The 13,469-nt window shown below is 39.8% G+C and overlaps 1 protein-coding gene across 1 annotated transcript in view; it reads left to right on the plus strand.

The window, feature by feature from the left end:
- The window catches only part of MAOA (monoamine oxidase A), a 63,050-nt gene extending 50,996 nt beyond the window's left edge, over positions 1-12,054 (plus strand). The window contains exons 10-15 of the mRNA XM_003418017.4: positions 874-927; positions 5,129-5,186; positions 6,326-6,423; positions 8,193-8,304; positions 8,503-8,565; positions 8,751-12,054. Coding sequence (XP_003418065.3) covers positions 874-927; positions 5,129-5,186; positions 6,326-6,423; positions 8,193-8,304; positions 8,503-8,565; positions 8,751-8,897 — 532 coding nt within the window. The 3' untranslated portion in view covers positions 8,898-12,054. The remainder of the gene's footprint in view (positions 1-873; positions 928-5,128; positions 5,187-6,325; positions 6,424-8,192; positions 8,305-8,502; positions 8,566-8,750) is intronic.
- The last annotated feature ends 1,415 nt before the right edge of the window (positions 12,055-13,469 follow it).

The raw sequence follows: 13,469 nt of genomic DNA on the forward strand, positions 1-13,469 counted from the left end.
GAGTCGGAACCAACTCAGTGCCACCTATCAACAACGAGAATGTTTGATTACAAGATGCCGACAGATTATAATGGAGTTGTACTGACTTAACTCAATTTCCGGACTGTGTTTAGTCACTTTCCCAGGAAATGGACTTGAGGTGGAGATTAGGGTGCAGGAGGTTTATTGGGGAGTGCTCACAGATTCACCACCTGTGAGAGAGAGAAAGGGGAGCAGGATTGGCCAGAGGGAGAAAGTTAAACTGCATTGTTGTCCCAACAAAGTCTCAGCAGTCCATGAGGGGGTGTGGAACTAGGATGACCCTTCAGAGTTGTCCTTAACTGAGGCAAGGGGATGGGCCTTTGTACCCACCCCACCCCAGGGCCAATCACTGGGTGAGGACTACTCCTGGGAAAGGGTGGGACCTTGAACAAAGCAGATCTCTGCCACAAATGCAATTGCCAGGAAAGAATTCAGCTTTCAGCTAAGGGACCCGATTCGATTGCCTTTGTCCTGAATGGGCATCTGAGTGGCACACCCTGGCATCCACTGTAGGCGTGCACTTACATTTGTTTTCCAGCTTTTATCAAGTATCTGGCAGAAGGCAAATAATGCAGCATCCAACATTTGGTTTCCTACTGTATGCCAAAAACTGTGGTAAACTTTGGGGATAAAATATAGACTTAAGAGGTGACTTGCCATTTCAGAGCCTTTTGGACACAGAGGCAGACTGAAGACAGCATGGATTTGCTCACAGAGAGGGAAATACTGGGAGGGCCCGAAGAGAGTTCATTAATGCTGAGTAGGTGGAGGCAAGAACACTTCAGAGACAAAGGGGGACTCTTACGATGTGCGGCTATAAACTGACAATTCAAATGTAACCTCTCTCCTCAGCTTTATCCTTGCCCGAAAATCTCATCGATTCGCTAAACTCCATAAAGAAATAAGGTAAGAATTTACATCTGAAAAACATATAAAGGGTTGGCTTGACATTATGTTAATTGCACTAACAGCAGTATAATAAAAAATAATTTTTTTTGAAAAAGCAAGTAATTCATTAAAAAAAAAAATTCTCAAAATCCCAACAAAATACCCTTTTTGTATTTGCTATGACCCCCTTGACCCAGTCCTTGCTCTATACACACATTAATTTTCCATATTTGTGTTCATTCTACAATATAGAGGTCAGGTTTCCCTGTAAGATGGATGGAGAAAATTCATAGAAAACATTAACTGTGGAAAGAGTTTTAGAGACCAAGTCCTGATCCCCTTGCAAGGCCATTATGCCTTTTCAAAGGTTCTCTGACATGTATTGTGTGCTAAGCATATCCATCTGTATGTGTTTTAACTGTAGCAACTTGTGCACGTAAAAGTAATCCCCACTGATTATCTGGGACCCATCACTGATGTCCGCTTTCCTGAAAGCTTCCTAGTATAAAACAGTTATTTTAGAACTGTGCCATTCTTCTCTTTCTTTTTCCCTTTTTTTCTTTCTGCCTTGCTGAATTTGTTTTGTTTTGCCCTGGAATTCTTTGCTCAAATAAAATCTTACCTAGAAGGGCAAGCCTTTTAATATCAGAGTCGTTTGACTGTTGGGGGAGGCCTCTGGGAATTTCCAGGCCTTCTTTTTTTTTTTCTTACTTTAGGAAAAAAAAAAAACTCGTTGCTCTCGAGTCAATTCCAACTCATAGCGATCCTATAGGAGAGAGTAGAACTGCCCCATAGGGTTTCCAAGGAGCAGTTGGTGCATTTGAACTGCTGACCTTTTGGTTAGCAGCTGAGCTCTTAACCACTGTGCCACCAGGGCTCTTCCCATTTTAGAAAAAAAATCCTTTGCTAGCTAACCTTTGAAGAGGACTAATACACAAAAGAGTCCCTGGTGGTGCAAACTGTTAACGCACTTGGCTACTAACAGAAAGGTGGAAGGTTCAAACCCATCCCAAAGCACCTTCGAAGAAGGGCCTACTTTCAAAAAGTGATCTACCTTAAAAAAATCAACCATTAAAAATCCTATGGAGCACAGTTTTACTCTGACACACTGGGATCACCATGAGTTGGGGTCAACTTGAAGGCAACTGGTTTTTAGTACACACAAATGCCTACTTATTTCTAACAGGTTCTAAGCAGAGTAAATTAAACAGCAAATGTATTAGCAAGCTCTTGCTTTGAAAAAGTTACTTTGATGATTTTGCAAGTCAGGAAAAGACTACGGAAGAGTTCCCACATTTGTACACAGATTTGTTTATTTGAGCCACCATGAGACTTGATGTCAGGAAGGGAACTATTTTAATGTCCACCTACTCACTCAATAGAGGGGAAGTTTGGGGTCCAGTGACAGGAAGTGGTTTGTCCAAGGATCCACAGCTGGCTTGGGACAAAGCCAGGAGTCACCTCTCATGCATACTCTTTAATTAACACCGCTTTAAGCTTGACATTTTCTCTTAGATTTCCTGTCCCTCCCCCCTTTTTTAGTAAAATAAACAGCACCCTAGATGTAGACACTGGTTGTTTCTACACAGTGGCTGAACTTCTCACAATTCCTTAGAACTCTCAGCATGTCATTGACTAGAGTAGCAGTTCCCAGAACTGACTGCATCAAAATCTTCCAAAAAATGTTTTGAAAATATATTTTTCTGTAGATTATGGGATGGGACCTGAATATATGTATTTTTTAATAAGCTTTTAAGGTAATTATGATAAGCTTCAGATTTAGAGACCAGGATAAATTCAACTGCAAGATGATTTGCATGGTGATGTCTTTTGGCCAGTGTTCAAATTATGTTATTTTTAGGGCCAAATTAATCAATCAGTATATTGCTCCAACAACCTTCTCTTAAAAATCTCTTCCAAAACTTAGACTTTAAAGGGAGGAAAGTAAGGGGAAAATAATTTCCTGATGTATTTGTGCAGACATGCCCTTGACTCATCTAATAATATGAAATACAGTAAATACTGACATATTTCTATTGCAATTGGTTTTATCATTTATGAATGAAAAATTAACTACAGTGTAGTTAAGTGTGAATTGGATTTTAGGTTTACTTTGTTTTAATAAGTATAAAGGTATGAAAATCAGCTAAGCACCATTAAATTTTTCAGACTAATGATTAATACTTTTATTTTCTTATTGACACAAAACGTCTGAATTATTCCTTCTAACACCCATGTGAAGTAGGTAAGAATGAGTCATCTCTTCATAGTGTAGGAAAAAGAGTACCATACTAGGCTAAAGATTGATTTTGATTTAACAAATATTTATTGCACACCTACTATGGGCAGGATACTCAGAAGAGTAGAACCTTGACCCTGCTAAATTAGCTGAACAATGTCAGATGAATCTCTTCAGCTCACAGAGCCTTAGTTTCCTCATCTCTGAAGTGTCTTGGATTAGATAGAGACAAACAGACACAGACAGCAGTCTTGAAATTTCTTCCAGTTCTTTCTTTCCTTTATGATTTTTTAACTGTAGCATAAACAGCTCTTTGAAGGAAATTAAACTTTTCCTGACTGTTCTGGAATCTAAATACCCACCTAAAAATGTTGCGTGACATCATATCAGGAATAGCATTTGTCTCTCCCTTAAAACCTTCCATGATAAAATGGTAGCAGTAAGCAACATTTTATAATTTCATTTCCTCCTCCTGACTTAATGTTCTATAGGCATAAGAAGTTCTGGGAGTTATGTAAATGGTGTAAGTGAGGATTTGGGTAAATTTATAAGGTTTTTATTTTGTTCCATATTATTCAGAGAAATTGGGGATATGTTTTAAAAACCTCTTTCTAAGGTAATTGTCAATGTAAAATTTTATCTTTTTTAATGTACTTCTTCTGTTACTACTAAGCCTGACCCTGCTCTCACACACACACACATATTTTTGGCCACTTGTCTCTTCAGCTTTTATGCTTGTTTACAGATTTAAATTAAACCCTTTGCCATATTTCTTAGCAAATATGTTTCCAGTTGGTTATTAGCCTTTATCAAATATTTTGGAGCACTTTCAATATTTAAACTATATGAAGAATAAAGAAGGTAAATATGAAAAGTACATGTGGATCTGTGTGAACCTGTTCAAACAAATCTTGAAATAATAAAATTTTTTTTATAGAACCATTAATTTCTAAAATGGGTGATTTTAGTAAGTTAGAACTTTTTTATTTAGCCAAGAGTAGTTATCCCAACTCCCCCAACCCTGATTCAACTAGACTTAAATAAAACTCATAACACACGGACACACACACACAAAAGAGTGGTTGTGAGTTTAAAATGTATCTTGTTTCAAAAAGGGCTTAGATAAATTAAGCTACTAATGTTTAAGACCTAATATGTGCCCTGTTCTGTGCTAGTCATTTAAATAACGAATTAGGAGGGGAACCAAAGACTGTGTTTAAGGTAACATCACAGAACGCATTGTACCCACCCGCCTAATGCCCTTTGGAGTACCGTGCTTTATAGACCATGCTACCATGTGCAAGGTTACTAGACGGGTATTGACCATAGTCCTTTCCTAGCATGGCATATCTTACACTATGCTTAAAAGATTAAATGAGCTTTACATGTTCATATATATCTAGAACCCAGTGTAGGGTTGTTAGAAGACCCCCACCTTCATACTTAACTGTCAGAAACCAAACCCATTGCCTTCGAATGGATTCCAACTCATAGCAACCCTATAGGACAGAGTAGAACTTCCCCATAGGGCTTCCTAGGTGGGCCTCGTGGATTTGAACTGCCCACCGTTTGGTTAGCAGCTGTAGATCTTAACCACTGCACCACCAGTGCTCAAAAATAGAAATTTCTGAATTCTACAGATTCCAGAAAAGTGACTTAGAATCACTTCCTAAAACTAAGTTTGATTTAATCTCATTTTCCCCATTTTAATCTCAGATATCTCATTGATTAGTGAGAGAGGCATAGTGTAAAAAAAAAATGTGTTAAATCTTCAAATCAAATGACTGCATTAAAGAGGGTTAATTTGAGTGCAGAAATTAGTGGAACTGTATGTTTTGTGTAGCTACAGAAGGCCATTGATTTTAATTTTTCCTTAATAAATTTGGCTGTGTGGCAGGAGCCCCGGAGCTGACTGTATTTATTCTATACCCACCAGTTATTACTTCCTTAGCATTTATTTTTTGTTGTTCTTTCTCATAGGAAAAGGAAAATCTGTGAGCTCTATGCCAAAGTACTGGGATCCCAAGAAGCTTTACAAGTAAGCTTTGCAAACACAGCAGGTTCTGCTGTGTTTACTCTAAGTGGTAAAGCAAGACAGTCTGGTTTCTTGACTGTCTTATGAAGAGGGTATAAAGGGACATGCTTAACTTGAAGGATTAACTACAGCTATTGCAAAAGGCTTTTAAAAGCTGATGACATGCATCGAATTTCTGATAAAGGGGTTCCTTTGGGCTGTAATGTTCACTGGATAACCTGCAGCCAATTGTAGTTAGTGCCTGGAGCTGCAGGTATTATCTTAAGTTTGGGTAAAATAGGTTCCCTGGAACAGAGATTCTGCCCTCTGGTCGGTGTCAACTGGCTGCTACAAAATAAAATTCCAGATATATCATCATTTGTTAGTGAAGGCACAATAGTATATACCTAAACAAAATAGGCAGAATCTAGATTCTCTTCCCATACTAATTTTTTCCTTCTGTAGACTCGGTTCACAACTCATTTAAGGAATTTCAGTGCTTGAGTCCACTACTAAAAGGAATTATGAGAATGAAATTATTTCTAAATGCCCTGTCAGGGCATTATCTGTGAATTTTACAAATAATAAACCTTCAAAGTGTGTTAGAGAAATCAAAGAAGATTCTCTTATGTCGCATTTTTCATCTTGTCCACTTTTTAGCAGGATTCCCATCATTCATTTTTACTGCTTAGAGAAGTGATTGTGAAAAAAACGTTTCTCAGACAAGTGTGCTTAACATCTCTTTCCTCCCTCCCACCATTTGCTCAGCAGTAGTGCCTGAGTAGATGGGGATGTATATTTTGTTATTTGTTGATGGGGCTTCCTGTAGGTTTAGGTATAACCCCCCCCCAAAAAAAACCCGTTGCTGTCAAGTTGATTCCAAGACCTTAAAATCCATATAAAGATGTCCTTTCTTCCAGATAATGGAATACTCCATGTGTACCAGATTGAGAAAAACAAAATTGTACATCTCTTATCACTTGGTACCTCACAAAAGGCCATTACTTGGCGCTATCATGTTTCCCCTCAAATGAGTTCAGGGACTTCTTCTTTTTTTGTAGTGTGAACTTTTTACTAAAGTAAAATGCACAAAAGCCTTCCTTGTTGACTGGCAGCATTTCAGCTTTTTTTCCCTTTGGAATTTTCTCCCCACTCAACTGCAGCCCGTGCACTATGAAGAGAAGAACTGGTGTGAGGAGCAGTACTCTGGGGGCTGCTATACAGCTTACTTCCCCCCTGGGATCATGACTCAATATGGAAGGTACTGTCAAAATACTACACTGATTAACAAAAGCCATGAACCATATTTAAAAGATAATCAAAGTTCAGTGAAATAGTAGTCATCATTCTTATTTCTATTATAAATAGTAGTCATCATTCCTATTTCTAATATCTTTCATAGTTTGTATATCAGTGGATGTCCATAGATACTTAAGTATGTACTTATTGTCAGTACCTATAACAATAGCTGAACACTGGAGAGGATTTGAGACGTCAGCAGTACATGTGAAAAGGAAGCAGCCTGCAGTGTCCACCAAGGGGCCTTCTTGAGCTCAACTAGACATAAATCTCACCTAACTACTTGGTACCAGTCTACTCAGAAGGATATAGTATAAAGACATCTTGTGAACAGAGCAGCAACAAATGTTCCTCTTCAGTGGGAGGAGACCTCACTGTATACAGTTAAAGTGTGAGGGAATGAAATCCACACAGGGGGCAGGGGAGGTCCACCTTGATTTAGAAGCCCCATCACCCTTCGGAGCCATTACCTCTTGTAGCAGTCTCATAGGCATAGCATCCAGTGTCCCTACAAGGGACATACCCAGTTACAAGAGTCACCACACTCAGGGAAGCCCCCAAAAGATGCCCTCATGCCAGGTATTTACATTTACATCTTTTACAGACCTCCCAGCCCAGATGCAATTTATCAATGGGGGCAGGAGCTCATTTTTAGCATTAGCAATGTTGCATAGTAACATAGATACAATATACCTTTATCAGATTTCCAGAGGAGAAAAGCTAGAAAGTTACCTCAAGGTCAAATTTGTCCACAGAGAAGGAAGACAAGGAACTTGACGGCAGTGGGTTTTTCCTTATATTAGCTTTTTAAAGATCCTTTTTTCTTAATTGAGTCAAATAGCCTTTGGTAGTGATAACAGGATTGATTTATTGGTTTAGCTCTAGAATCAAAGTAGAAGTCTAAAAGATATGACTAGGATCAGCAATAGATGAAAGTAAGAATTCCTGAATTGGAAAAAGGGGTGACCATGGGTTTAGGTGAAGGCCTTTGGGGTGGGAGTATACATCTTGGGAGATTTCATAAAAGTGACTGCAGACATGGCAGGAGGCAAATCTGAGAAGGTAGGAGGGGACAGTTGCCCACTCAGCCCAGCCCTTTCTTGGTTCTCTTTGCCAAGACCTCTTTGTAAGAAGACAATTCCCCTGTCCTCATCCAGTCCCCAGATAAGTTTATGGAAGCTAACAATATAGAGGCTATTTTTAAGGAGACAGACCCATATAACCCCTCAGGTCTCTCCTCTGCCAGAAATGACAATTCATCTCCCCTTTTTCCCCACCCCCACTCCAGGTACTCCTGACACTGGGAGGGCCTGCAGGGTTGGGATCTGCAGTCAGATGTGATCTTGTGATGGACGAGGCTCTCGTCAAGGCAGGCATGACACAGCGTAGGGAGCAGAATGGACCTCAGACAGGAAGCACACAGCAAATAAATCTGATTATAGATTCAGTGCATGTGCTTATATTACAATTTGGCTGGCTTGAAAAAGGTCAGCATCACCTTTAGTGATTGATGATCTGACAGCTTGAGTCCATCTGGCTTGAAAGTTCAGATCCTGGGATGCAGGCCCAGGAAACAGGAAGTAGCTTTTCACCTTCAGCTGAACTTTGCGGGTGGTTTTTAAACAATTTGAGTTTCCATGTCTTCTGTGGGATAAACAAAAGCAGTGATTAACTCATTCACCCTGAGCACCTTCCCAGGGAACTCAGTGTGACTTGTCTGTTCCCTTCAAGGGTGATTCGACAACCAGTGGGCAAGATTTACTTTGCTGGAACTGAGACAGCCACACAGTGGAGCGGGTACATGGAAGGAGCAGTCGAGGCCGGGGAAAGGGCAGCTAGAGAGGTAAGGAGGAAACCAAGTCCCTCTCGCTCCTGAGTCACAGCAGTGCTGCTGGCATCTGGTCTTTCTAGTTCTTGACCCTGATAGAATCTGTCTACTTCTCTGCCCCTCACTCCTGGGACTTCTCCATGTCCAGCAGATCCTTGAATCTGTCAAAACCACAGAGCCTCATTTCGTAATACCATGATCACTTTCTTTCAGATCTTGAATGCTCTGGGGAAGGTAGCAAAGAAAGACATCTGGGTCCCAGAACCGGAATCACAGGTACGTTTGGTGGCTCTGTCTCCATAGACCAGTAACCAAATATAAAACTCCAATTTCATCTCTCTTCTACTGGCCTGTGATTCAATTGTAAGTCTAGCTATCCATGTGCTATTTCTACAGATATGTTTCACTCCTCTGTGTCAATACAAGAGATTTCTGCTAATATTATGTGTTCATTCATCTAGGATGTACCATCTATTGAGATCACCCACTCCTTCTGGGAAAGGAACCTGCCTTCAGTGGCAGGCCTGCTGAAGATCATTGGCTTTTCAACATCAATAACTGCCATGTGTGTTGTGGTGTACAAATGCAAACTGCTGAACCGCCCCTGAAGCTGCATTCTCACGCTTTATGCTGCCCTTTCCCCGGCCTTCCTTCTAACAAGGAAAATACTGGCAAATCAAAGGCAGTTACTTGGACCATCTTTAAATGCACTAGATTTAACCCATCGATTTAGTTTCCATCAATTTTAAAGTAAAAACCACCAAAAGAATCACCTAATTCATGTCAGTAAGACCAAGTTACATCTCTTACTAGTCTGTGTAAAATAATTCGCGTTGCTGATAGAATAAAACTTTGTGAGCGATATCTTCATTTCACGAAGTTAAAGTGCTCATCAGAAACTATTTCTGTGTCCTGTTTTTTCTCTCCATTAACGCAAAATACCTAATGATTTCAGAAATAAAGCATTAAACTTTCTCTCTGTAAAGGCTGAGTAGGTTTAAAGGCCTAGCCTGTGAGTGCTTTTCCTAGTCCTGAGGAAATGGTGATGCATTGGTACAGAGCCTGGAGGCTCCAAGCTTCCTGGGGTGAGCAGCCTCCACTTTGGATCTAGGAATAGTACTTAAAAGCATTTGGAGGTGGGGTCCTACCAGACCCTCAGACCAAGTAGGAGGACATCTTGTGGGCTGCCACCTCGGGAATATCCTGACCACTTCTAATTCCTGTGAATTTTCTAGACATTCAGTCTTAACGTCAGCTTATTTGTATGCTTTCCTCTTTTGCTTCATAAAGTGTTTCCTAAGTTGGAATGCTTAAATTGACTTCCTGGGTCTTTAGGCCCCCAGGTGAGCAGAGTAAAATAGTGCCAGGACTGGCCCCCAGGAGACCTCTCTATCTTTGCATGAGACCAACTGCAGCAGGTATATTCTCTTCCTCATGGAAGGTGGCTGGACATCAGTTCCCTCATTGTCCATGGTAACATTCTATACCCATTTCAGGAAAGCAGTATTGTCCTTTTTTCAGGTAAATCCTGGCTATCTGAAGGCCCCTGGTGGCATATATTTTTTTCATTTTTTTAATGGCTATAGTAGAAGTGGGCAGATAATTTTAACTTAAATATGTCTTCAGCAGAAACCCTGGTGGCATAGTGGTTAAGTACTACGGCTGCTAACCAAAGGATTGCCAGTTCAAATCCACCCAGGCGCTCCTTGGAAACTCTATGGGGCAGTTCTACTCTGTCCTATAGGGTCACTATGAGTCGGAATCGACTCGACGGTGCTGAGTTTGATTTGGGTTTGGATGTCTTCAACATGGTAACCTTTGAGGAAATATTAACATGCCAATTTCTCTCAAGTACTAAAACACACATAAGAAATTTCTGATTATTTGTTGCAATGATCAAATATAGAAAGGAAACTGAGGGTTCTATAGTTTAACCTCACTTGCTTTAGTTATTTAATTTTATAAGAGACATGAAATAGTGGTTTTATATATGAAGACTATGTTCTCTATCCCAGGAGTAATGTGAGCCCAGAATAATGCCCACCTCTTATCTCCCCATTTAAAAATTGTCAGGTTTCTAAAAATCCCTTCCAGATATTCCAGCCATAAAATTCTTCTTTAATATAAATATCTGGAAAAAATCAACAGAAATGGGATCAAATAAAGCAGTTGAGAAGATTCAGTAGGTTTGGGTACACATGTGGTATATATGCAGTAAAACCTTATCTTGCATCCTTGATGAGTGAGGCATTTCATTTTAAATGGAATTTCTAGATAACTGAAGCTTACTCTTTTATGTGCCAAGAATTTTAAATACAAATTTTGATGGACATATTTCCATACATTATTAAATAAACTAGATTCATATCTTTATTATTCAGGTTAATCATTATGTGCCTCAATTATTTTATACTTTTATGATACCATTTGTGTTTGCCTCTGTACTGAATGTCCCAAAGTTGTTTTATAGCTGATAAGCCTACTGCTCCTTCTATGTTAGCCCATTTTCAGTGTTTTATTTCATATCCATTATTTCCCAATACCTCTTGCCCTAATTTCCTTTTTTTATTTAATGGAAATTAATGATTGCCAGATGAAACCAGTCAACCAAGTTTATTGCATCATTAATCTTATCGTAAGCCCAAAATTAAGCCACTAGACCTTAAGACCTATGAGGACTTAAGGTCTTCCAAAGCATCGCCTTTCCTAAGAGCAAAGGGCAGGATTTTTCACTAACTTGGGAGTTTGGGTAATGTCTTGGGTGCACTCCAGTATATAAGGAGTTGCTGTATATTAGCAAAGTACTTTGAGAAATCTCATTCCTAATCCTTTTCAGTTGTTTCTGTTCATGTACTGATTAACTCAGCCCTGACACACCTTCTGAAAAATGCTGATTTAAACTTCTGAACTGGCAACAGTTTTAATAGTAATCAGGTTGTTAACATAGTTAAGTCTTAAATGTTGAGAAACTTCTGGGCGTGTGATTTACTGTCTTAAAGATTTAGAAAACCAGTTGATCCTAGTTAGATCAACCCTGTGAAGCTTCAGATTTGGTATCAAAATAAATGCGAGTTCGGGTGTGCCTAGACATGAAATTGGAACAGAGAACTATCGTATATGAGGTTGTCTAACATGAAGATACCATAGGTCTTTTTGTCCAAACCAGAGAAACTAAAGTTGTTTTAAGAAATTAATAGGGCCTGGCCTGTTAGGACATCCACTTCACAGTTCTGAAGGCTGAATCTGCCTCACTCCACAGTAAGACTGAGAAATAGATCTTAAAAGTTAACCTTTTTTTTTTTTTTGGTCACACTTAACTGTTAAGTAAGATCTTATACTACATTGAAGAAAAAATATTGAAGGATTGTGAACTATGTTTAGTTTGCTTGTGAACTCGACGCCTAGTATTTTATGTCTGAAATTGCACCAGTTCTACATGTGTGTGTTTTGCCATTAAAGTGAGATTCTCCCTATGGTACTGTTTTGTTTGTTAATAAAGTGTACTACCACCCTGATTCAGCCCTGACTTTTCTATTCAGTGGATGGTCAGAAGGTTAAATGGCTTTTTAGAGCAGGAGGTCTCAGTGAGGCATTGTCCACGGAGGATAGGCTTCCAAAGCCACTTGGTATTGACTCCAGATTCTCAAAGTTTGGTTTGATTCTCACATGTTGCTGAGGTTTCCTGGGAAGTGATTAAAGTGGTAGAATATTGTAATCTGCCTGACTGAGCCGCAGAAGATCTGGATTCTGACTCAGGTTTTCTTACCTAACTAGCTATGATACCTTCAGCAAATACCTTGAGGTTCTCTGCCTCAGATTCCCCATCTAGAAAAGGAGTGGGTTGCACTAGATAACCTCTAAGGATATTTTTTTCATGGCAGCATTACATGATTTATGAATTTGGTTGCCATTGCTGCCTATTTTTTGCCTATTGTGATGGCCAGGGGTAAAAGACTTGGCCTTTCTGTATGCTAGTTAACTCCTTATCTTAGCGTGAGTTCTCTGGAAGCAGACTCTGAAATGCAGAGTCTGGGCAGAAAGCTTATTGGGAACAGTTCTCAGGAAATACACCTAAGGGGGTGGGTGAGGAAGGCAGGTTGAAGCAGGAGAAAAGCTGAGTTACGATGTAATTGCAACTGAAGCCTCAGTAGATCCTAATGGGGAGCTGGGAGGGCCCTTCAGAGTTGTTTTCCATTGAGGCAAAGGAATCTAGAATCTGTATCCCTTCATCAGCCATCCCCTGAGAGGGGATGTTACCTTGAGTGAAGCAGGGCCCTATGACCAAGGCCAGTTCCTAGTGAGGGACCACAGATGTGACCTGAGACCAAGAGTATGGGCTGAGGAGTCTAGGACAGGTCCACAGTAGCCACTCTACTCCAGGGAATAAAAAGTTGCCTTTGTCACATAAAAGACATTGTGGACTTGGGCTTTGGTTTTACAGATGGGATGGAACTATGTCTGAACCTATCTATCCCTATTAGGTAAGGGAGCTGCTTTTAAAAGCTTGTATTTCTGCACTATTATTTATATGGAAGAAAAAAAATCAGTTGGAAGGCATCCTGGAAACAATTTTAACTGTCTTCTCAAAGAAGGAACACCTGCTACAGAAAGATAATATTAATAAAGAAAAATTTACCAACAGGAATCCAACACCCAATGTCTTCAGGAGCAGGTAGCTAAAGATGAACAGCGGCAGGCGTTAGCATCAGGAAGTAGTAGGGCTTTTGGCTGACCTGGTTAGTATCTGCCCTTCTGAAGGATATTTGTGTTCAAATGTCTTCAAAAGATTACTGACCAATCAAAACACATTTGAAGGCTTTCCCTCCATGCCCAGATTGTTCTCAAGCCCCTGAAAAATAAACGCAAGGTTTCGTTTTGTATCATTTAAATGACGTTATTTTTGAATGCTTTCGATTTTCTGAGAAATGAGCACTGAGACTACCAACCATTTTGAAAAACTACCTGGAACAGGCAAAAGAGACTTGGTTTGGAGAGGGAAAAAAAAAAAAAAAAACCCAGAAAATAAAGCCCTCTTAGACCAGAAACCTCCCTCAAAAATAACCCTTCCCACAAACCCATTGCAGAGCACGCTTATCTCCTGCTATTTAAGTATCGTGATTGACTGAGCAATGCCAAACTTTATTGGAAAAACCGCATGCTCACAGTGAGGTAGAAATTGT

Source organism: Loxodonta africana, chromosome X (genome assembly GCF_030014295.1).
Source record: "Loxodonta africana isolate mLoxAfr1 chromosome X, mLoxAfr1.hap2, whole genome shotgun sequence".
NCBI lineage: Eukaryota > Metazoa > Chordata > Mammalia > Proboscidea > Elephantidae > Loxodonta > Loxodonta africana.